At 44.9% G+C, this 25,000-nt stretch overlaps 2 protein-coding genes across 2 annotated transcripts in view; one reads left to right on the top strand and one right to left on the bottom strand.

Annotated features, from left to right (window-relative positions):
• ACAD8 (acyl-CoA dehydrogenase family member 8) overlaps positions 1–25,000 on the top strand; it is a 256,274-nt gene that overhangs the window by 3,463 nt on the left and 227,811 nt on the right. The window lies entirely within an intron of this gene.
• The window catches only part of IGSF9B (immunoglobulin superfamily member 9B), a 78,267-nt gene that overhangs the window by 7,442 nt on the left and 45,825 nt on the right, over positions 1–25,000 (bottom strand). The window contains exons 13-18 of the mRNA XM_063311275.1: positions 20,341–20,516; positions 18,722–18,948; positions 16,400–16,484; positions 13,027–13,188; positions 10,406–10,451; positions 7,872–9,506 (exon numbers count right to left, since the gene is read on the bottom strand). Coding sequence (XP_063167345.1) covers positions 7,872–9,506; positions 10,406–10,451; positions 13,027–13,188; positions 16,400–16,484; positions 18,722–18,948; positions 20,341–20,516 — 2,331 coding nt within the window. The remainder of the gene's footprint in view (positions 1–7,871; positions 9,507–10,405; positions 10,452–13,026; positions 13,189–16,399; positions 16,485–18,721; positions 18,949–20,340; positions 20,517–25,000) is intronic.

Below are 25,000 nucleotides of genomic sequence, written 5' to 3'. Positions count from 1 at the left end.
CACGCTCTTTCTCACTGGGATGGGGAACTATGTTTTCTTCCTCTTTCTTTGTGCTCATACCATGCCAAACAGTATCTACTCACTTGATTGTGCCAGAACAAAACAAAAACTTCCTTGCATTTACAGACCATACCAGTCCCTGGTTGCACGTTCTGTGTGTCATATGGCAAGATCTAAAACAAGATTTTGATCCCAGAGTCTGTAGAATTGAGTCTTCCCAATTATCAGTTTGCCAATCAGCCAGCAGAGGGGGCATGAAGGAGGTACTTGCAAGAGAAGGAAGACTAGACTGCTTTGCACACACCCCACCCCATTTCTGTGGCTCTTCACCAGAAGAGCCTGGACACAGGAAAAGGAAAAAACCCAGAAAAGGAAGCATCACTCGCTTTTTCTCTCTGGCACAGTGGTCTTGAATCACGCTGAAATAAAAGGTTCTATTCATCTGCAAAGCCGTCCATCAGGAGATTATGTCTACAGGTAGTCCTCGACTTACGACCATTCATTTAACAACCATTCAAAGTTATGATGGCACTGGGAAAAGTGACTCGTGACTGGTCCTCGCACTTACAACCATTGCAGCATTCCCTGTGGTCACGTGATCAAAATTCAGGCACTTGGCAACCAACATGTATTTATGACAGTTGCAGCATCCTGGGGTCATATGATCGCCATTTGCGACCTTCCCAGGGGGCTTCTGATGAGCAAAGTCAATGGGGGAAACTGGATTCGCTTAATGATCGCAGCAAAAAAGGTCATAAAATCAGGCACGAATCACTTAATCACCATATGGCTTAGTAACAGCAGTTCCAGTCCCAATTGTGGTCATAAGTCGAGGACTACCCCTATATAAACACAAACACTAAACCAGATCTCCTAACAGCATTCACAATCCCATTGAGCTTGGTTTGTTCTTTTGGGACAAACTAGCTGTTCCATTAGTTTATTGTGCACAATTTTGTGCCAATCCAGAAAATGGGAGAACTCAATAACTAGGCTGAACCTGTTATAGGAACCAGCCATTCTCTTTTTGCATTTTCTTTTCGAGCCAGAAGTTGGAAGGGATGGAGAGAAGATGCACACTCTTTGACCTCAGAAGAGAAATTAGGTTGCAGAAGGAAACAAGCATGGAATTACCTTGGAAAAGCAGCTTTCCCAGCATTACAGCCTCTTATATTTTAACACCTTTGAGAATGCAGAGACCACCACTCTTAGAAAGGACTGGCAGCTACCTCCATAGTCAGACAGCAGCTACCACTTGGGAAGTACGGTTGCATAGCAATGGGCAAGCTGGATCGATGAGAGATGCTAAAGAAAACAGCGAGGATTCCTGCCCCACCCCGGACACACACACCACAAAGCATTGTGCTACTGCCGGGCCCGATCCACCACAACCAGCACTAGCAGTGCAATGAGAGGAGGAGGAGAAGCTGAGAAAGAGCAGAGCGCGCCCCAGAGAAAGGCACCCCTTCCCCAGGTTTGCGGGATCAGCACAACTCGCCTACACAATGGATTTTCACCATGCTGGCAGAAGAGAGATGGAAGAGGAGAGGTGGAAGAGGAGAGAAGGGGAGAGAAGGGCTCACCGTGGCGTGAGAAAAGAGAGAGGAGGGGGGAGAGAACGAGGGCAAAACATAATAAAGAAGAGTCACAAACCAAAAAAGGAATTAACAAAGCACTCAGACAAGAGAACTCACAATTTCTCCAAGCCAGAGCAAGTGTGAAAGGCATGCAGAGGCCTGACAACAAAGACAGCCTTTAAAGGGGAAAACTGGTTACTTCCAAAAAAAGAGACAGACAGACAAGGATCCTCATACTCCAAAGAAATACACCGGAGGGACAATGGTTCAGGGCACATACAAGGTCTTGCCAGCCCCACCGGGGATCCTCTAAGGAGAGGAGCAGAGGGGCCATCCCGGGCCAGAGACAAATACACAGGAACAGAGAGCAGCGGGCGAGGTAGAGGGATCTCCACCAACTTCCTTTGTGGCTTTGGGGTTTCCTGCTGCTGCAATGCAACCAGTGGGGAGCAGAGGAGCCCTGCTCTGGCTTGGTGCATGCTGGCAGCAAGTTGGGCCTCGGCACAGATTCTGTGGAAGGTTGCAAAAAAAGAGAAGAAGATGGAACTGGGCCCCAAATTCTGCTTTCTGAGAAGCGCAGCTTTCCCATTTAAGAAAAGACAAGTTTCTGACCTTATGGATGGTACGGGTTTTTGAACCTGTATCAGCTGAGTTCCCTGTTATGGGACTGAGAGGCAGGTAAGTAATAATTCCAGCAGTTACAGCAGGATGCTGGTGTCCTGTTCCTGAAACAGAAGCAAAGCTGGAATACAGGTAGTCTTCGTTCTGCAACTGCCTCATTTAGTGACCCTTCACAGTTACAACAGTGATGAAAAAGTAACCGAGACCAATCCTCGCATTTACGACCTTCACAGGTCTGTAAAGCAAAGGAAAGCTGAAGTCATATTGTAAGCACTGTGGCGGGTTCACTGAGTGACTGCTTTGCTTAACAACTGAGTTGCTGGTCCTAACTGGGCTGCTAAACAAGGACTACCTGTAACAGGAGAGAATAAAATACATGTGCAAGGTTTTATTCACCTGACCTAATGTGTGAGCTGGTGAGAAAAGGCAACTCCCCTTGATGCAAAATCTGACTCTGTGTGTGTGTGTGTCTGTGCATTATATGTACCCAGTAAGCCTGAATAAAACATGAACTTTAATAAATATATGCATTTACTGCATGTATTTATATGCTGAGCATCTCAAGTTTATCTGAGCAACTCCAGTTAAAACCTGGTGATGTTCAAATGTGCTGAACATCAGACCCTGTAACCCTCAGTCAGAGTGGCCTTTGGCAGTGCTGGCTGGGGATTATGGGAGCTGAAGTCCTGCATGGTACAAGGCTGGGGAAGGCAGAATGAAGAGGTTCTAGTAGCAGGTGATGGGAAGATGGCAGAGATCCTGGGATCCAGTTTAGCCTCTGTAACTTACAGGTCAATAGGAAAATCATCTGCTACAGCACCTCCTTATGAATTATTTCCCCTTAACTTGTGGGTTCCTACAATGAAGCCAGCCTAGGAACCCAGCATAGAGGCCTGCCAACCAATTGTTTCAGTCCTTGGCAGGCCAACATACAGAGAAAACTGTGGGGGACCTACTGAGTGATACATTAGCTAGATTTGACATAAATTATCTAGGGCTTATCTATTGCTCACCTGCATGATATATAACCTAAATCCTGTTTTTGCACCCTTCCTTCTGGGAACATCCTTTTTTTTTTTTGCTAATTTTCATACAAAGAGACATCCAGAAATGTGCCGGGCAGTGTTTCAAAAGCCTGTCCAAATTGCTTTGCGTCCCACATGGCAGGAGAGGAATTTGTTTGCGTCCCTTTCTGGCACAGGAACTGAAGCTTTGACAGAAACTGCATGAGCTCTCTCTTTCTTCCGCGTTTATGGCTTCATAAAACAAGGGGAAGGGAAGGGAGAACTAAAAAGATGTTTTACTAGCCTGGTTATAAACCAATGACAACTTCACAAACCCAACTCATAAAAGAACCATTTAGTCTGAGGGGTGTGTGTGTATGTTTTAATGGGCCCTCTTAAAACAAACCAGAATGAACAAAGGATGTGACACAAAGTATCCTCCCCTCTTGTTTAGAAGCACTGATTAAAGGTACTCAGTGCAACTACCATTTGCAATCTTTCAACTGTTTGGGGCAGAAGAACTCTGCAGTCAGAACTCTTGACCAATTGCCATGGAAGGCTGGTGGTTTAGGATTTCATCAAAGGCCCACTAAATTTTTAGTGCTTCATGAATGGGTGACTTTCAGTGGCCACTTTGGCACTTTCTAAACAGAAGAAAAGTAGGGTCCTAGTTCATCTCTGTGAAAGCCACAGCAAGGAGAGTTGCCATTTCCTACCTTTAATAGTCCCAACGCAGTGCTCACAGATTAAAATTTCTATTCACTTCAAGGAGTAAAGTGTTAGTAACACCTAATGAAGCATCATTGCTAGAAAAAATAAATTGGTGGGGAGAACAGGGAGATACATTTCTGCTTGAGATGTGGCAGGGGCAGTGAGCCCGTTGGCCTACATCTTCCTGCAGCGCAATGCCCCAGTTAATTTGTGGCTCTGAAGATTTTTAAGAAGTAGATTCAACCATGGCTGTGCTTTTTTTTTTTCCCCCTTGTAACCTGGATATGTCAGTCAGCCATTTCTGTGGAACAGCACTTGTTTGAAATCAGTTTGCAAAATGTATGGCTTGCACTGATGGCTTTAGACAGATAAGCTACATTTTATGGTCGACTCTGTTGCTAAAGACGTCACACATCCTGCAGATTCCACAATGTAAAATTCCCCCTGGAATCAGGGAAGGTGAATCCGTGTCCATCCAAATGACAACTCCAAGCATCCCTTCCCACTGGCCATACTGGGTAGAACTGCAAGGGGTTGACATTCAGCAGCATCTAGAGGGCCACAGTGACATAGAAGCAAACTTCTACACCAGAAGAAGCTTCTCCTACATTCTCCAAATCCAGGGCAAAAGTTGGCAACTTCCATTCCAAAACTATATCCATCTTTGCTCATCCATTAAAAAAAAAATCTGCTCGTCTGGGACTAGTCGCTATTTCCTCTCCTTTCAAGCCTACTTCCTTGAGTATTACTAGGAGCTTATGTAAAGGTTGTAGAGAAGTTTTTACAAAGTAGAAATCTTTGTAAGAATTTTCTACCCAAAAAGTCTTATTTTATACAAGAGCGCAAAAACATTTCTACCCTGAGACATCCCATTCTTCTCACCCTACCAGAAATGTTCCTTCAAAACAGAACATTTTGATAGTGAGGTTCTGATAGAATAAAAAGTTTCAAAGTATGATTGTTTAAGGACAGAGCTGGGCATTTCAGGGTGGGAATATTTCAAGTTCAACATGAGGTTTTTTTTTTCCCCTTTTCCTTTCCCCTCCCTTTTGGTGGAACTCTATTTGACAATTAGCCATTATTGATTATTTTCAGCTACAATGCCTACAACAACACATGCATAGGGTAATTATGCATAAGCCAAATTATGTAAACATTGTTAAGTTTTTTTTGGGGGGGGGTTCTAAACATGTAGGGTTTTTTTTTTTCTTCTATTGTATTTTTTTTCCTGTCCTTGTATGTTGGTGGTGAAGGGTGGACTCCTTAACAGTTCATAAGCTGTCATCCCTGCTCTGCAAATTGGTTTCAACAAAAAGAGACATAATGTAGAAGGGAGGAACCCAAAAGCCACAAAGGTTGTGTGTGCAATAGTTTGTCCTAGTTTTTGCAATTCCTTATTCCCCTTTAAAGGAAAAGAAAAAAAAAACCAAATAAATAAATAAATGTTATTAGGGGAAGCCCCTCTCACGTCCCCTCCCGTATCCCTCTGCCCAACCAATCCCAAAGCCCCAGCACCATCCTTCCAGACATTGATCACCCTTACCTATTGAGCTGAGGAGTAGCTTGTCTCGACAACACTGCCCAGATAGCTGAGATTAATCAAAAACAAAGCAGTTATCAACATCCGCACGGAGCCAAGCTCCACAAGACATCAGCAAGTCAAAAGGGGAGGGGAAAATCAAAGGAAAAGTGAGGGGGGAAAGAAACCAAGAGACAAACGAACAAACGAACAAACATTGCTGGAGAAAGTAAGGGGGGAAGAAAGGATAGCTAAAGTGTAGACAGCTTCGTAATCTGTGCAACAGGGTTCTGGCACAAAGCTCCTATCCACGCTATGGACTGGTTCGCCCACTGCAATTTTTTATCAGGTCAGTACTCAACCCTTCTTCCCAGAGGATCCTGGGAATTGTAGTTCCGTCAGGAGAAAAACAGCTCCCATCATCAAAGAGGATCTCATGCCATCATTAAAGAGCAGTGAATTGCCCTTTACCGCTAAGGAAGGCCCACATAAATTTTTACTTGTGAAGCTATCAGTGCAGATGTGAGCACAGGAGTGGGGAAAGAAGCCCCAGATTAGTTCAGTGCTTCCAAAAATTTAACTACAATTCCCATAATTCTTTGGGGGGAGCCATGATCACTGAAGGGACATGAAAGCAAATATAATCTTCATGGCACAGTCGTGCTTTTTAACAAAGGCCCAGGGAAACCCTATGCCCTCCAGATATCACTGGACAGTATTTCCCATTGTTCCTGACCACTGGGGTTGGGGCTAATAGGAGGCCAAAAATCAACAAGATCTGGAAGGTCATGTGTTCCCCACCCTTGCATTAGGGCAGCCTTCCCCATCTTGGGTGCTGATGTGTGGACTTCAGCCTCCAGAAGCTCCTCAGCTAAGGTGGCTTTACTGAGAATCCTGAAATTCGTACATCTGGGGGAGACAGCATCAGAAAGTGACATTTTTCCTGCTAATGGGCTTTGGTGTGATCTTGGATCCGCGAGGATGAGGTCCATCTTTCCCAAGGTGAGAGGTGGCTTTCACCGTTTTTTCTTTGTTTGCTTTCAAAGACCAAGAGACTGCTCTGTCCTTTTGTGCACACACATCTCTCTTTTCCTATAGGATGAATCTCCTGAAAGCAGCATCCCATAAGTGTGCTGATTGGGTTCTTTAATGAGTTAGGAGCTTCCAGGCACCAGAGAGTGTAGATGGAATGGCAGGAGAGGGAGCACTGCAAGGAGCATGAAAGCCACCCTCCCCTGCTTTGCTTGTAGTGCTGCAACTTCTGCTCCCGCAAACTTAGCAGTGGCAACCCATGCTTGTTCCCATCACAAGCAGACCACACCTTCTGTAACCTCCCATCCCTTACTTTCCCTTTCTGTTGCCCCCTCCTAGTCCAAATGGCACAACGCCCCACTCGTTTCCAGAAGGCCCAGGGGATCCAAAGGGAAGAGCAGGGGGTCCAACTCCACTACATCAAGAATCAAAACAAAAAGCTGCTTCAACAAAGACCACCAAGATGGGAAGTACTGCCATCAGACAGAGGTGCAGAGGAGAGAAGGAAGAGATAGAAAGAAAGAACACTTTGCCTGGTGCAACGCTGGTCCCTGGAAAACCAGCTGCTGGAGAGAAGACCAGCTCCAATCACCTTTCATGGTCAGGATCCGAGAATGCTGATTTCAGTGTGTTTGGGTTGAGGTGGGTTGGGTTGGGGCTGTAGGTTGACTTTGGATTTTAGGTTTCCCCCTCTCCTGACAAGTTCTTCAGGGACTAAAGTCCTGTTTGCCTGCCTGGCCCAAAGCCGGGGGCAGAGCTTGCCGCCCCCTTTTGGAGATGAGGATGGTATGTGGCTTGGGTAGCCTTGTTTCAATCGTGGAGGATGGCCAACCCTCTTGGGAGGGGGAAAAGGATGTGAAGAAGGCAGAAAGGAGGCTTTAACGTCCCAGGAAAGCAAACAGCCAGGAACTAGAAGAGGAAAGTATCAGTAATGTCTAGAGTTCATTCACCCCAGTCCTCCCAAAACCTCCCCCCGTCCTCCCCCCAAAAACTCCTGAATCTGGAATGTTATTAACTCTGTTCATCCCAGCCCTCAGCCCCCAAGCCAGAAGCAAGCTCGGAGCAGGATTTCCAATGGAAGGATGGGGGGTGGAAAGAGGTGGGAGTTTCAGGCAACAAGCAATGCAGAACCGCAACTAACTCAAAGGCATGGCACCCCGCCGGTCTAACCTGCTGAGCTGAGCAACGACAGGCAAGGGTGCTGCCCCAACAGTGCAAACTGGACTTTTGGAATGGGTCATCTCCCAAAAAGGTGCTGCAGGGTATCTAGATCCACTCTAAGGACTCCGTTGATGGTGGCTGGGGAAAGGCTTTGGGGAAGGGCTGGGAGCAGGTTAGGCGGGAGGGAAAGAAGGGCTGGGTAAAAAGGAAGGCAGGTAAATTCCACTTGCACGTGCACACCCTTACCCTGAACTGGTTGTCGGTGTCAGCTCTGGCCTATGGATTTCCTCCCCAGTCCTCCTTGGCGAGGAGATCTGTCCGAAGACGTCCATGGATTCCATGGGCAGGGAGGGGCAGTGGGAGGGGGGGAAGCTGGTGGCCAAAGAGGTGAAGGCCATCGTTGGTCGGAAGCTGGGGCTCCCTCCACGACTGCTTGGGGCAGGAGAACCAGTGGACGGCGTCGACTTGCGTGAGAAGCTGACTGCTGCCGGGGGCTGCAGGGTGATCTCCGATATTTCTGCCTGCTGGATGAGGCCGGGTCGTGGTCTGGCGCGGGCAGTCAGCTCTGGCGAGCTGGTGCGGGAACTGAGGGGGCTTTGAGTCAGGGGTGAAAGCCTGGAAGGTTGCAACACCACCTGATGTAAACTGGGCTCCACCCTCCTGGCTTGCCGAGGGCTTGGCCGAGGTCTTGGCTGTGGGTCATACCACCTTGTGTCTAGGCCAAATGTGCTTGTGCTGCTGTGGCCGACTGGCTCGGGCGGCCCGTGGTAAGGCAACACTGGTATTCCCATGCCTTGACTGGTATGTCTTAGCTGCCCTTGGCTCACCATCGGTTGCATAGGTTTGTCCTGCCATTTGGGGGTGGTGGTGGTGGTGGTGGGCATCACGGAAGGTTGGCTCCTGCTGGGTGACTTGCCAGCCCAACTCTTGGGTGCCTCCAGAGCCAGAATGCCAGGATAGGACACAGGAACCTGGAGGGAGGAAGGCGGAGGTCCCCTCAGAAGACTGGCCTGTGGCTGCCCGCTCTCAGACATTTCACATGGATGGAGCTGGTGAGGAAAGAGGATGGGCGAGGACTCCAGGCCACTGAAAGGGAACTCCGCCCTGCCCCATGGCTCAGGGGACCGGCCCCCTGTTGGAGTCTGGGTCAGGGGCAGTGTGCTGTTGGAAGCATTCTCTCCATTCTCCTCAGGGATGGTGGGGTGGCCAAAAGGTCCTTCTGGATGCAAAGGAGGGGAGGACATGACGGAGCTGAGAGGGCTCACCTCTGGCATGTAGAAAGGTGGAGGGTCCATCTCTCCGGGGCTGCTGCTGCTGAGGTAACCATAATACAGGCCGTGGTGGAAGGGCCGGGGGCCTGGAGGCCGGGCCTGACCAGTGGCTTGGAGGACCCCTGCTCCCTCCAGACCCCGATGGAATCTGGGACTGTATGCTGGTGGCTGCAGATAAGACTCCTGGCTGGAAGAAAGAGGGGTCAACTGGGACTTGAGGGCCACCACGGAGGGAGGCATCACAAGGTCATCATTTTCTTCATCAGATTGGCGGAACTCGGGGTACATGTCTGTCTCCTCCACAAAAGGGAAGCCTTCGATCCGGCGGGACTTGAGCGAGGGCTCCATCTCTGAAGGGTCCATGACAAAGCGGCCATCTGGCCCACGGCTGATGAGCTCGATGGGGGTGGTGGCCTCGGCTTCAGCTTCAGCTTTGGAAACACTGTACTTCTTGCTGCTGATAGCCCGCTTGGTCCTCTTGTAAAGAGACAGCTCCTTCTCCTTGCTAGGGCTGAGCATGCGCTTGCCAGCTGGACCTTGGTCATCAGAGGACTCCGAAGGGGGCCGTAGAGTCCGGATGCTCTCAGGACTCACCTTGCCAGAAGACAGCCTAGGGAGCAGGAATGAAAGAAAGGGGGAAGATCTTGGGCGAGGAATAGCACCACCTGAAAAATATCTCAACCAGCTTCAGGACACGAAAATATGACTTAGGGCTGTACAAATCATTCACAGAGGAGCTCCAGACAGAGAGTTGTATCAAGGTTGTACATGGCTTTAGGATGATTCAAAGCACTGAGGCAACAAGGTTTTCCTGAAGGTTGACCCGCCATTTTGAGGAGGGCCTTCCCAGGTCATTTGTATATACCCTGCACACAATAACTGCACCTGCGCATACTTTTTTGAGGGGAGGCAATGATAGCAATTTTCCCCAGCTTTGCGTATGGAGGACAACCGATCCACAGCCTTCCTTCAGGGCAATAATGTACCGGTCAACATATACTCCTGAGAGTGTTACAAAGTCAAGGAACAAGTAGACCGTGATGATTTTTTTTCCAAATTCTAACCATGAATGTCAGGCTTGGAAGGCAGACTCATTAAAGCACCAAGGATGTCAACAATTCGCACAAGAACGAGATCTAACTAAGATCTCTTTAAGTTCTTAGGACTGCAGGATCAGCTTTTCTCCTCTGGGCACCAGTTTTCTATGAGCATGAGTAGCTTGAGGTGAAGTACAGAAACAGCATGGACCCTCACCACCTCCAGCCTCAAAGTCAGGAGAAACAGCCTCTGATTTTGCTGCAGTTCAGGCTCTGAAAACCTCAACTAAAGCCAATCATATTCTGTTTGCTTTACCTCACCAAGCGTATAGATTCTGCGTGACTGTCTGGAAGATCTGTGTGTTGGAGCTCCAGGCGTTAGGAGAACACCAGACTGCAGAAGGGTGAGGGCCCCTTTTGGCTAACCATCCAGCAAATTACAGTTTCTGCGCTCACAATGCAAAATACTTACGGAGACTCTAGACTCTTCCTGCAGTGGGTTATAGAGAGAGGTGGGTCTGCAAAGCAATGAAAAGAAGAGGGTGGGGAAAGATCGTTACAGATCCATCAGTGAGAAACTACCTTCCTTAAATGTTCAGCCCTAATAGAATAAGGAACTGTGTTTCGTTGCTGGGAAGTTGTCAGTCACTTTGCAAAGAAAGATTCAGAGTACTTCTGAAAGACCATTTCTACTTCCTTCCCACACCAAGGAAAAGAGGGTTTTTCTCACGCATCACTTCACAGGAGGAACAATTCCTCTTCATAAAACCAAACCTTCTTTCAGGTGTGCAGATCCCACCCACAGATGAACCACTTTGTGGACAACTAAGCCAGAATCTTTCCCCCTGACTTGCAGCATTTACAGAGGAGGGCTTTACGAATGTTTATAAATAGGGCTGATAAATAAATCTTCGGTATTTACAGAGGTGGCATGCATTTATTCATTTATTTATTATGTGTAAGTAAATATAAACATTGCTGCGCCCACTCATAGAGGCATCCACAAGCAGGTTGCCAAGTAAATGGTATTGCAGAGCCATTGAGAGATTGCAGGGAGGCTGGGAAGGAGTGGAGGGGTAACTAGATCTAAATGATCAAGGGAGAGAAGGCGAGCCGGTTGGCATCCGTATCTCATAAATGACAACGCCAGCCAGGGAGCAAGAAATCCGGTAAGCGTATCAAAGATTCAGAGAAACCCCATCTTAGTTAAATGACTACACATGAGTTTCCGGGAGTCTGCTTCTACCCCAGCCTGGCATTACAGAGACCGTACTGAGGCCTGTGTAGCTTTTTCTGTCTTTTTCTCCAGTGGTGTGGGGATGAACCCGGGTTGACATTAATGTTCTTTTTCTGAGTCTTTCTTTATCTGCATGGCTTAACTAAATACAGGTAGACCTTGCTTAGCTACCACAAACGGGACTGGGATTTCAGTTGCTAAGCAAAGCAGTCATTAAGTGAATCTGACCCAATTTTACAACCTTTCTGTGGTGGTCGTTAAGCGAATCGTTGCAGGTGTTATGCAAACCACATGGTTGTTAAGTGAATCATGGGGTCCCTCATTGATTTTGCTTGCCAGAAGCTGGCTGGGAAGGTCAAAAAGGGCGATCACGTGACCACCGGGATGCTGCGACGGTCATAAATGCGAACCCGTTGCCAAGTGCCCAAGTCATGATCACATGACCTCAGGGATATTGCAATGTGAGGACCAGTCGTGAGTCAGTTTTTTCAGCACTATTGTAAGTCTGAACCATCACTAAAGGGATGGCTGTTAAGCGAGGACTATGTAAGAACCGACACCCTTCAGGTCACGAAAACTCTTTGGATTCTTGCTTGCTCTAGGTCGTCTTGAGACAGGTTGGATGCAAACCCATCTCTCTGTCAGTTGGTTCCTTGCTGCCTCCTCATCTTCATCCTCATTCAGTTGGTTCTGAAGTTCCCACATCTTCTTCCAACACTAAAATTGACTGGGTGCTCTCTGGGGTAGGAGCTTTTCGAACCAGGCGACTAACTAATCCATCCACTGCCTCTTTAAGGCTGGACACCATATCTGCCACCCCCTGCATCTCCTGTTCTAGTCGGGTGAGGCGTCTGTCATTCATCAGCTCCCGGCTTTTGGCTTCCTGCTGAAAGGTGCACCATCTCGCTGGAGTCCTTTCCATTCCATCTCCAACTCCAAAGGTCCAGCTGAGTTTGGGTTTCCGAATTAGCTCCTTCTCTAAAAGGTCATCCAATTCTGGGGAAGGGGGTCAACTCACTTGCTGCTTTCTGACCTTCAGCTTGGCTTTTTCTTTCGCCTTTCCCCCTTGGACCTTCGCCCCTCGACCTCTCATGGTCAACGAAGTCCCCGCGAAAGTCCCTGGGACCTCTTCTTCCTCTGCTGCCACTTCTGGCTTGGTTTGATTGGTACCCTCCATTCCGTCAAAGGATGACTCGGGAGAGCTGGTAGCTTAACTTTCCTCAAGAGAATGCAACTTCTCCCAGTAAAGTCAAAGTTTGGTACAATGGCAGCTTTATGTAAGAACTGCCACTGTTAGTCCCAATAATGACCTGACTCATGCACAGTTGAAATATGCAGAATTCAGATTTATTGAGAATGTGTACAGATCAAGAGAAAAGCTGTGATTGAAGATTCCTGCCTAACCTACCTAATTAAAAGTTAGCAGACACCCTGCTAGCCCCTTACATCTCTTCCCACCTAATTCCAATAGTCAGGCATGCCAAGCACAGATGTCTCTGCTGGTATGACCTTGACTTTCCCCCTTAGCCCAAACAGAATAGTTTCACGCTCCTTGGTGTTCCTCCTCCCAACTGGTTCTTGACACATGTTGCCTCATCATGGCAGTCAAACACGATCAGACAATTCAGCCATCGTTTGATTGTGGAGTCTGACAGACTACTTGTATGAGCCTTTTCTGCAGCATGAAATAACTTTTCCAGAAAGAGGCTTATCTCCTCATCTACAGTTTGAGAATTACAGTTTACTCCAGCCTCAGTTTTGCACCACTTACATTTAGGGTGTTTGAGATTTTCTTTGGATAGTACCTCAAAGACAGCGAGAGGGTTAACCAGCAAAATCAGCAGGAAGGGCCTCACCTTTTTTGCGTTTGAGTTTCCGTTTGCGCTGCTTGTTGACAAAACAGGCCGCCAACGTGCTGAAAAGAATGGCGGCGGCGAGGAAACAAATCGTGGCAACAATGCCCGCCAGCACCGGACGTGCCAATCCTTCATCGGTCAGATCTGGCTGCGGAAATATGTCTGGGTGGAAAAGAAAGTAGGAGAAGTGGTTAGAATTAAGGTTTGGACATGTCTGCAGTGATGCGTGACAGCCCCTCTAGACTGGGAAATCAACTCCACAGGAAGGCTAAAAGTACTTTTATTGAGATTGGCTATAATCAAAGAACCTTGCAAGTCTGACTGTGCTGCACGTCCTCCCCCTTCTTATACTCCAGTGAATTAGTGAGGTGTTCATCTGAGCCACTTCCAAATGTTATCTCTTTTCTCCGGACTTAAAAAATGCTTCAGCCTCTTTTGCCCAGGTAGTAGTTCCTGCATATTTCCATCAAGGTCATCTTGCTTACTCTTTACACACAAGAGACAATGGGAGGTTGTAACTTGCTCCAAAAGAGGAGCAGGAAGTACCTTGGGGGTGGGGGGTGGGGGCTTTCAACCATCCCATGTGTGGGAACGGTTGCTCACTCTGAAAAGTTTTAAATAGATTTGGACAAAATTCATGACTTCAACCACCTCTGGAGGTAGAAGAGTGCTTCGGTGCTACTCTTGAAGGCAAAGATATTCTTAGCACAAATGTTTTCATGAATTGTTTGTCCATATTATCAGTTGCATGAATTGTGATCCTCAGCTGGTATGCAGATATTCCTAGTTGTGCACAAGCTCCTGAATACAAATAATCCTATCAGTGGCTGCATTCCCTCAGAGATTATTATTCGTATTTTGGGTTCATGGTGTTAATTTAGTTTAAATAGTAGCAAAAGGGTGGAGAATTTCCTAGAGGCACCTGCAGGAGGGGAGGGTTAAAGGGGGACACATTACATGAGCAACATCACACCGTTGTGCATCAAGCATCATCCCACGCATGTACAAAAGGGCAAAATGAAGCTACTTTTGTCCTTTTGATGAAAACATCAGACCCTGCAGATATCTCTGCTACTAAGAGTGGAGAACAGCCTTCAAAATGCTAGCAAATGCTGCAAAGTGAACGTTTTAAAACACGGCCACCAGGGGGAGGCCCCGCAGTGATTCACAGCACCGGAAATCAGAAGCCAATGGAAGAGCCTTCCTCGGGACTGATGGCTCCCACTTTGCTGGGGGGATCTTAGCCTATGCGCTCTCAGAATCATTTCTTCAACTTGTATCCTCTTCACCACCTGACTGGACTACTGCAACACATTCTTCATGGGGCTGCTCTTGGAAACGATCCAGAAGCCACTGCTGATACCAAATTCAGTGGCAAGTCTATTGGCAGAATAATTCCACCAAAACAGAATTCCACCAATATTAAAGTTGTTGCAGGTGTTGGTTGCTACCTCTAGACCCCTAAATGGCACAGCACCAGGATATATCAGGGAATACATGGCATATGGCTGGGTTACTTGAAATACCACCTTCTCCCAAGAACATCTGCCTACCCTATAGGCTCCAACGGGCATGCTCCAGGCATACTCCCACAGGTGCCTTTTTTAAAAACTTGTCATCTTATGGAACCTAGGAAGCATGCCTTTTCTGCAGTTGCTCCTGTTATCTGGAATGATCTCCCCCGATATATGACAGGCCCCAACTCTGCTCAGTTTTAGGAAGGTGGTGAAGACCTGGCTCTTTACCCCAAAACTGGGGGCACTTGAGTAAGAATCCCTTTCTGGTTGTTCTGTTATGTTGCTTGGGCATCATTTTATATTCTGAATTTTATATTTATATATTGTTGATGTTTAATGCTGTATGATTGGGGATGGGGTGGGGTTATTGTTTTGTTATTTATACTGTATGTTACCCAGAGTCACAGTATGAGTTGGGTGGCCTTATATATCTTATTAATAAATCATAAGAAATTAATAATATATTGCCAGTATTCAATCTGTCCACAAAGTCCAGTCACCTAGAAAGGGCCAATGGAAAGTTTATTCTCTGCAAAGTACACATGGGATAGCTTTCTCTGTAGCAACCCCCAGTTTGGGGCACACCCCTCTGCCAGAAAAATGTGCAAACTGTAATTCTGCAAGCAAGCTAAATCTTTTTTATTTCACCATGTCTCCACCCCAGCTGACAGATCGCAGGTGTTTATCTTGGGGTTTGATTCTGAATGTTTCTGTTTTCAATACTGATTTTAAGTTTTTTATTGTGATAGTCTTTTTCATTGTTTTGACGTTATACCCCACTCATAGTCCTTTGGGGCTGGGAGGAGTTCAAAGTGCTGTAAACAAATAAGTAACAAGGAACATCATTGATCAACCAAAAGTCAATATGTCATCACAAGATAGAAGCAATAGAAACACCCTCCATTCTGATTTCAGCCAAGGAAACAGATCACTAACACAACTCTTATAACAAGGGTAATATAAAACCTTCTCGGTTCCCAAATTCCTGACTATATATATAATCACGTGTTCCTGGGGGGAAATGGTAAACAAGCATCTCAGGAGTGTGTCATAGAATATAGGTTTTTCATGTGCTTCTTTCTCCCTATTTATAGCCAAAGACTGCATGCTTCCTTGTGAACAATATTTCAGAGGGGGCTTTACAATGCCCAGATAATAAGTGTTGGAGGATGCGGGGAGGGTTGCTTTGTGGCCTTGTGTGATATGAAAAGCCAGAACAGCTTCAGGCAGACTTGATACATCTCATTCACACAAGCACACTTGCCAAGAAGAATATCCTTGCCAGAACATTCTAGCATAGGGAACACATCACAAACATGGATACATGCCCAAGTTTCCTGTAAGGAGGGAAGGCTGGAGGGTAGAGTTGAAAATTCTTTAAAAATGGAAGGAGACAATGGCAATTTACTTCTGTATCACTGCCAAAAAACCCTAATCCACCTAGTCACTAGGATTTGACTTTGACTTGATAGAACTTTATAACAGGACAAGTGATAGGTCAGTAACATTCCACTTGTTTTGATCTAACGTGAAGTGTTTATGAAATCACTGAAATAAAACCAATGGGCAATGTATTGTCAGACTTAAACAAACACCAAATATTTGTCTGTCTATCTGGAACCCGCCAGTGAAATTCTCTTCTTTTATCCCTATCAACAAACAGATGGGAAATAAAGTGTGTTCCAAGTTAGGAGGAAGATGGGGAGATAAAATCTCTTGATTGAAGAATCTTTTTAATCTCTGGGGGATCATGACAAAGGAGTCCCTGTTCCTAGAGATGAATGAGATTCTCAGAACTTGATTAGATTCAGAAGGCAAAACACCTGCCTGCCAAGGCAAGAAAAATCATTGCTTACCTGTGCTAGAGACTCCAGCAATATTGCTGGGTTCACTAATTAGACCTTGCATGACAGCCAAAATTCGGAACTCATACCACGTGTCCTAGAACATGAAACATGCATGGGTCATTAGTCTCAATTACGGTGACAAATGATTCCCAAGGGGGTGGGGGGGGAGAAGGAAGAGGGTGAAAAAATTCCTTATAACCATACTGAGTTGAGCTACCAGTATTAAGTAGAACGGCCTTATTCAGCTGGCCACCCTCCGGATGTGCTGGCACTACAAAGCCTAGAGTTCCCCAACAGTATGGCCGAAAGCAATCCGCAACTGAAATGGAGAATTCCAGGTTCAAGGAGGCAGAAGCAGAGTCCGTAAGCTGCTATCTTTGTAGCAAATCCAAATAGCCCATTTTTCACCGGGGTCCAAACTCTAGGACCTCTGAGAAGGTGACGTGCAGCATGAAGCTGCTCACTACAGTTCAACTGCAATCCTCTGTGCTCCTACATGAAAACAAGTCCTACTAACTCAATAGATTTACTTCTGAACAGGGTTGCAGTAAACGCTTTTCCCTGTGGATCCATTCAAGCATGCATTCATGTTAGTTGATTATTCATTAATTCACTTTCTGATTTACTTATAATGTTATTTATACCCTGCCCTTCTGCCTTGAAAAGAGTCCCGTAGGCAGCTTCTAACATTAAATATACATGATGTACTATCACCAACATAATCACAAAAGATAACAGGACATGTTCAAGCAGCACAGATGAATTATACAAAAGCAAAGGTCAAATCCTAAGAGAACCAAGATGACTTAATATCACTGCTCCCACAAGATTATTTAAAACTAAGAAATGAGGTTGGGGGGGGAGAACAAAAGAGGAAGTGGGAGGGGACTGCTTGAATGGTTTTTCTTACAGACACTTTTTTTTTTTCTTTCTGGTTCTTTCTTTTTTAATTTTTATTTTTTTTAATTGTTATATTAAATCTCATCTTTTGAATTCTCACTTCAACCCTTACCTCAGTGTTAAGCTTATGCAACAGCAATAACAATATTATTTTTTTAAAAAAATCAATAACATGGATACAGTAAGTTAGGGATTAAACTGCTATATAGGTAATTATATTATGTATTTTATTCCTTTCCACTTTTTTTCTGCTTTGTTTTTCTTGTTGCTTTTTATTTAACTAATCAAAATTTAAAATATGGAAAAAATATCATTTGAGCCAAACAGTCGAATTCTTTTGGATGGATAATTTTATTTTTCAGTTATCTGGTATAGTTCATTCACACGTGGAAGATAGCATATTTTTTAACATGGGGTTCTTAACTTTTTTGTTCTTAACCTTTCAACAGTCTGACGATGCCTGGGAAGCACAAAACAAAATACACAGATATAGATTGTATTACAAAGGAAACCAATTACGCTCGAAAATAGTTATCAAATTATTAAAAAATAACAAATATGTAATATAGCAATTTAAATGCATCTTCATTAATCCATTAAATCAATAACAAGACAATACCCTTTTTAGAGTTGGATAGTTTTAGATGGTGAGATTTGCTGAAGTTAACAAACATTTGTAGAGTCCTGAGGCCATAAACTACTTTGTTGCCTACAAATATTATTGAATGAAAAGTTTCAGTTGCAGGTTAGGAAGTTGTACTTTCCCGTCCAAGTTCAAGGATCCCCTGAAATCTATCCATGGAGCCCCAAGGTATCTGAGGACCCCAAGCTAGCATCCTCTGCTCTAGTGATTCAGTTCTAAACATCTATGTGTGAATGAACGGTCCCATTCACATCAAGGTTCCGTTCAGTAAAGCCTGGATTTTCTAATAATGATGATCATCTTGCAAGAAAGAGTGGGATGCATTGCACTGTGATCCTCTTGTCACTGTTTTTGCCCAGATCTACCAAAGCATTGCATTGACAAGGTAGCCCTGCCAGGAGAACCTACATGAAAGAGCCTCTGTTTCCTTCAACATCTATACTTTGAACATGCAGGTTTGCCCATTTCCCACCAAACCTACTTTTATCCATAAGCCTGATGGAAACTTCAGAAGACCTCCAAAACTTCCCAACCTCTCAATTGGTCCAGTTAAGGTATTGCCCTGAAACAGCCATTCCCAACCTGGCTGTTGGGGAATCTCATTGTGTTGCGGCTATAGTTCCCCAAATTCCCAGCTTTTGTTCCCAGCAAGTTGGAATGTGAGGAATCACATCAAGCTTATGTTTGTCCTGTCCCATCAAGGCATACAAACATTGCTGAGGGTGATAGGGCTAAAGTCCAAAGGTTAGAGAAAAGGTACTCACCATATTCCCAGAGTTTCCACTGACCTGAGTCAAATCCTTGGCAAAAAAATCACTGTCGCTCCCTAAAATGGCATCATCCAAAATCTCCCATCTTTCTCCAATCCGAAACTCCATGATATACCGGTCAATTGGAAAGCTGTGATTAGCTGGAAGAAGCCATGACAACAGAACCCCTTGCTGTGTCCGATTAGCTGTTAGGCACCTTGGTGGAGTGACCAGCACCAGGGGTTCTGGTGTAGTGACAGGGAATGCTGAGGATATTGTTTTCAACAAAAATAAAGAAGAGAAGGAGGGAAAAATTAAACATTTTATGGACACATGTTGGGTGGGAAAGGACTGCATTAATAGCATTAATTTCTAGTTCTGGAGGACACATTTGCAGACATTGTTGGCTGCCATTCTTTTAACCGGATCCCTCTCTGTGGCCTAATGAAAAACTGAACAACTTCTGAGCCAAAAGCCCTTCTCGACAGATTGTCAGGCCACTATTGATAAGAACAGAATCACATATTTTTAACTTTTTAAGGTAGACACCACTGTAAAACTGTAGTGGAAATCCTACAATTCAGGCTTTAACACTTTAAAAAATTAAAGTCTCCTCCAATTCTCCTTGTCTCCAAAAAAAAAGACCCGCCACAGTTCACACCAGTGTCCCCCACTGCAGCCCTTAGGGTCTCTGGCATCCAGCCACCAAAAGGTTGCCCATCTTCTGGAATGTCCTTCTCTGGAATTTCTGACTCCCTTTCCTCTTCCATTCAGATCCTTCTCCAATCCTCCCTTCTTTGTGACCTCTTTGACTTAGTTTGCTTATTGTAAGTGGCCCTGGGAAAATGTGGTTTTGGAGAGTGGCAGACAAAGTCTCAAAGTAGAATAAAATAAACAGAGATATCTTCATCCCACTTTTTCTCCAGGGGCTTAAGACAGCCTACCCAGCACATACCTTCCTCTATTTGTTCTAGCACAACAATCCGTTGAGGCAAGTTGGGCCAAGAAGTGCTAATGGCCCCAAATCACCCTGTGAACTTCCATTCTGAAGGTGGCCTTGAACCTGCATCTCTGGTACTAATCCAGCACCTTAATCACTGCATCACATCGGCTTTTTGTTCCCCATGTCACCACTGTTCTATGTGTCCCTTTCCACCCAGCATCTGCTGCTTAAGACAGTTGTTTCTCTCTCCCCAATGGTAAAAGGGGCCTGCTCAGATTATTTTGTGATGTGCTGTGAACAAATGCTGTGCCCGCTGCATATGTGAATAATAATTCCAAATATGGCAATAGGGAAGAAGGAAACTGATTCGTCAGAAAGAAGAACAGAAGTAAGTATTTGTACAAGCTACCGTTCTGTGAATAGGACAACAGGAGGTTCCATTTCTCTTCTGAATCACACCCATTCAACCATACTGGGAGTGGTCCAGATGTTTTCTGGAAATTAATCCTTCATCCCAAAATAATGCTATGTCAGGAACACCATGAGCAGCTTCAAATTCTGGACTACTAATTTCTGGAAAATTACTGGGCCATGCCAAGAACTCTGAAATGTTTCATTCCTGGAACAGTAGGTTTTGCACATGACCTGCCTAGAAATTTGCTGAATAGGTAAAAGGAAACAAGGATGGTGGGAAGCATTTATCCCAAGGGCTCACCTAAAGTATTTACAGTGACCACCTCACTGAAGGAGCTTGTGCCCAGTTTATTTTGGGCCAAGACACTGAACTGGTAGGCAGTCTCTGGTTCTAGGTTATCCACGAGCAACCAACTGGGGCCAGTCGGTACTGGAAGAGAGAGCCAATCATGAGGTCCAAACTGTGCCCTCTTCATCCTAGAGAGACAGAAGAAAAACAATCCAAGGAGCAGGTTCTTCAGAGGGAAAGAATCCAAGAGGGGGAAAATAAAAACAGAAAGAAAGAGAAGGCAGAAGAGAGATGGAAAGGGATAAAAAAGGAGATAATTTCTTAATGAACAATGGACTTGTTTGGGGAATGGTCCTGATGGTAACCAGGATCCTATTTAACCACACACAGAGAGACATATACACACCAAGATTTTAAAAAATTGCACCAATATAATCTAAATTCCAGGATGAGAAAAACTGTATTCGGTGACCTGAATAGCCCATCCCATTTGCATGTCGATTTCAGTCTGCATCACTTGATTCTACATCACTTGATTACAGGGAACAAGGGGAAAAGAACAAAAAAGGAAATCTTGTCCTCAACATCCTCCAGCATCACGCCTCTTATTTTGGCTTTCGCCTAATGCCATTTAGACATGTGCCACCCACACTCTGTCAAATGCTTTTTTTAAAAAATCTGGATTAGATACTTGGCTATTTAAAAAAAAATGGAATCTCAAGTGGGTACAAAGGTGTAGCCTGAGGCTTTTCTACTTCCTCACATATAATAACTCTGGGTTTTGACATCACAAGGTCCACGCCCTATATCCATACAAGTTGTTGAGTTGCAACTGTAGGAGAATGAATCCAGTTTTTGCTTGTTATCTGGAACCCAAGCACAGACCTTGCTCTTCAAAGGGCATGACTAACGAAACGATGAAAGCCACAAACAGTGAAATAATGACCAGAAAATTTATGTCTGCACACCAGCCATCCTGCTGCCCATTGGTATCTCACCATAAACTCCTGATTATTTGACAGGACATGTGTAAACATTCTTTAGGGGTGACTCTCTTCACAGCATAGCACCAGCTCAGCTGACAGACACACAAGTGGAGCCCAGGATGACTCATACAGTATGTCCTCAGCACAGCGGCCAAATTAACCGCTGAGCTAACTGTTGCCTTTGGTCACGCTCACCTGTGAAACCGCTTCAGCAACAGTGATGTCCAAGTTACAATTTCATTCGTTCTGGCCCCAGCCCAGGCCAAGGCCACTGAAGGTAAAACATTGAAACAACCGAACGGGGATTGCCAATTTACTTGGAAATGTTCTTTGGCTCTGTAAATGCTACAGAAGACCTAACACAGCTGCTGTTGAACAGAAATTCTTGAGGGCTGCAAGAGCGAGAGTTTTTAAAAGAACCAGAAAAGAATTCAGGTAAAAGCTGAGCAATGAAAAGGACTGAACAGCAGCATGGAGGAAAGGGTTGGGCACCGTATCCTGCTCAAGAACCATTCCAAGGCATGCCAGGGGCCAAACATCTCCAATTAAAGCGGGGGAGCTACTTTAAATACAAAGTGAACTAAAACAGAATTAGATGCAATCATCACAACCCCTTCCCATATATATGTAAGAGTGTCTGATTTCTTCCACATTAAAAATGACAACTGTGGTCAGGACTCAGGTTTTTGAAGGGCCACATGTCAAACAAAGGGATCTCAAGAACGGTGTTAATTTCAAATCCTTGAAATTAAAGCCCAGATGGACCAGCTCTGGTAGCCTTAAAACTGTAGTTCTTCCAGGAGATGGAATAAAATGGTCTTTCTGGCATAACTTCTCCTTGGAAAGGCTATCCTTCTGGCCTCATTTTTGTCAGGGAAGCATCTGGGAGGTAAACGACTACTATTCCCACTCTTAACTCCAGGTCACCCATCCCTGCCTACACAGCTTCTTCTTCCTGGCCACTACCTTCAGCTGTGTAACTGAACACTTACTAGATACACAAACACTATCAATTTCTCCAGACCTCCCTTGACTCTCTTCTCTCTTCTCTTGCCTGAACTGCCTTTTGGGACCAAAATTTGGCCCTGACCCATAATTTTCACCTAGGTTTTTTGTTAGATACCATGGAGACATTTCTACATGTGACACCACCAGTTGAGATCTACACATGTTCTAGGCTGCACTCTCATCTCAGGGAATGCTACTGTGAACCTCAGCAGCCCTGACTGATGCTCTGCAAGAAATAAGCACCCTCTCCAGGCCCCATGAACCTGAGATAGACTGTGACAGACTGAGAGTCGGTCTGGAACCAACTCCCTAAAAATAGAAGAACCCCAAAGGAACATTTCCCTCAGCACCTTTAAAACAAGCAAACCCATCTTACATCCCAAACCCAGCTTAAACACCAGTGCTGCTACCAGGAAGATCTACATCTAACAACATCATGTGTCTGCCCAAGCAAAAAGGCACAAATTTCATTTTTAAAGCACATTAACTTGGGGGGAAACAGTTAATGAAGTTATTCCAAATTTTTCAATAGTACAATAGAAATCAATCACCAAGGAAGTTGGCAGGAATCTGGAGAAGGTTTTCCTCCATCATCAGACATGGAATCTTATGAAAGGCTGGAAATCACTCCTTTCTCAAGGACATTTTAATCACAGAGATGGTGATTACTTTTTGTCTTCAAAACCTAATTCCTTAACAACGAGGCTGGAGTTTTCTCCTTTTCTCTCTCTCATTTCTTACCTCCTTCTTCCCTTCATTTTGTCCTTCCACACAATTGCACAGTCCTTATTTTTTTGATTGATTGATTATGTATCATCAAGTCATTTTCGGCTTCTAGTAACCACATAGCTAGATTTTCTCCAAGACAATGTATCCCTAACCTGTTCTTTCAAGTCTCCCAATCGTGCACTCACCACCACTGTAACTGAGTCCATCCACCCCACCCAAATTTCCTTCCCTCCTTCCAAAAATCAAAACAGTTCATTATTATTAGACTTGCATATCTAATATTTAAGTTACCAGTGGACTTCATCTGGTCAAATGAGGTGAGGAGAAGGCACAGAGACAGAAAGAGGACAGAAAAATAGGAGGAAAATAGGCAACACCATACAGAAGGCCATGGACATATCCTTACAGCCAACTGAGAGAACATCAATCAGATTAGAGGCAAACTGGCCACACTACTTGTACCACCTCCACCAAAGGAGATTTGCTGCAGCAGTAAGGATTGGAAATGGCAATATAAATCCAATGTCTTATCTAACTCGCCCACTGCTGTCTAACTTAACTAGCAGCAATGTTCTAAGTTCTCATGCTAGTGAAATCTTCTGGCTCACCTGCTACTACCTAAATAATAAAAATAATATGCCCCCAAATCTAGGGGAATCTATGCTCTGTCCTTTGGGATCTTTTCCATAGAAGCTGGTTTGTTTGCACATACATCATTTGATTAATCAACACCAAAAGGACTTGTGAACTGACTCAAGGAGTGTAATTTAGAGAAAAGTGAATGGACTTTCCACTGTAAGGAATAATCTATGTAGTTTCTGGATTTTTTTTTTTCCTTTTCAGAAGAACCCCAGCAAAATGCCTTCAGGCCTACAATTGGATTGCTATTTTGACAGCATTCCAGATGCAGGAATAATTTTATTGGAAAGATAAATTTTGAACTCTGCTGGAATGCCCTATATCTATTTCTATAAAACCTGGGCAGCTATTTTAGAATACTGAAAAATATTGCATAAGTGGTCCAGATACCTTTTGGGCACAACAACTCTTTCACACTTCCGTGTCACTCTTTGATGCTTCAGGTGGGATGTGAAGTGTGAGCCAACCATCAATTTTCTACTGAGATGTGATTTCTAAAATTAAACCCCTACCAAGCAAGAATCTGGACAAGGTAGAGTTGTGATTAGGAAGGGAAAGTTTTCAATCCAAAATGGATATTGGCATCTGCAGCCTTCCAGATTGTGCTAGACCTAGATGTATGGAGGGATGTAAATATTCTGAAGCACAGATTTGGTCTGCCATATTTTAGAGGTAAAATACAAAGTGCACCCTGATGAACATATTGGCCACAAGCCTGAACTCTTAGCAAATATTGATATTGGTAGCCTCAGAAGACAGCTTCTAAATGACAATTTCTTCCAAATCACAAGAAGGTAGATGTGAAGAGCTACATCACCATACAAAACTTGGCACACCAGCTTTTTCCAGCTGGTGCTTTCTAGATATGTTGAGAGTGTGTTTTGTTGAGGAAGACTGGGTTACATACAGTGATATATAGGATGTATAGCATACTAACCAACTGGACAGTCGGTTAGTACAACACAGTAGACTAAGCTAAAATAGGTTTTTGGATAAGCACATGGTAGAAATCCAGCTGTGTTCTTAGCTGTTGTATGAATCAAACCATCAAGGGATGCCATACTATAGTTCATTTGGGCACAGCACATCACATGCGTACAGCACTGTTAACTCAGATTTAGAAATCAGCATGTTGTGTAAACCCAACCATTGTGTTTAGGGCCGCAACTGGGGGGCGGGGGGCAAACGGGGCATGTGCCCCGGGTGCCGCGCTGGGGTGTGTGTGCCAAAATGTGTGCTGAGGGGTCACCAAAATGGGCGTGGAATCCCTGTTTGCTCGGGGTGACACAGACCCTAGTTGCGGCCCTGAT

Source organism: Candoia aspera, chromosome 9, assembly GCF_035149785.1.
Source record: "Candoia aspera isolate rCanAsp1 chromosome 9, rCanAsp1.hap2, whole genome shotgun sequence".
NCBI classification, from domain to species: domain Eukaryota; kingdom Metazoa; phylum Chordata; class Lepidosauria; order Squamata; family Boidae; genus Candoia; species Candoia aspera.
Note: the sequence above shows the minus strand (reverse complement) of the source record. Positions and strands in the feature narration are given on the sequence as shown.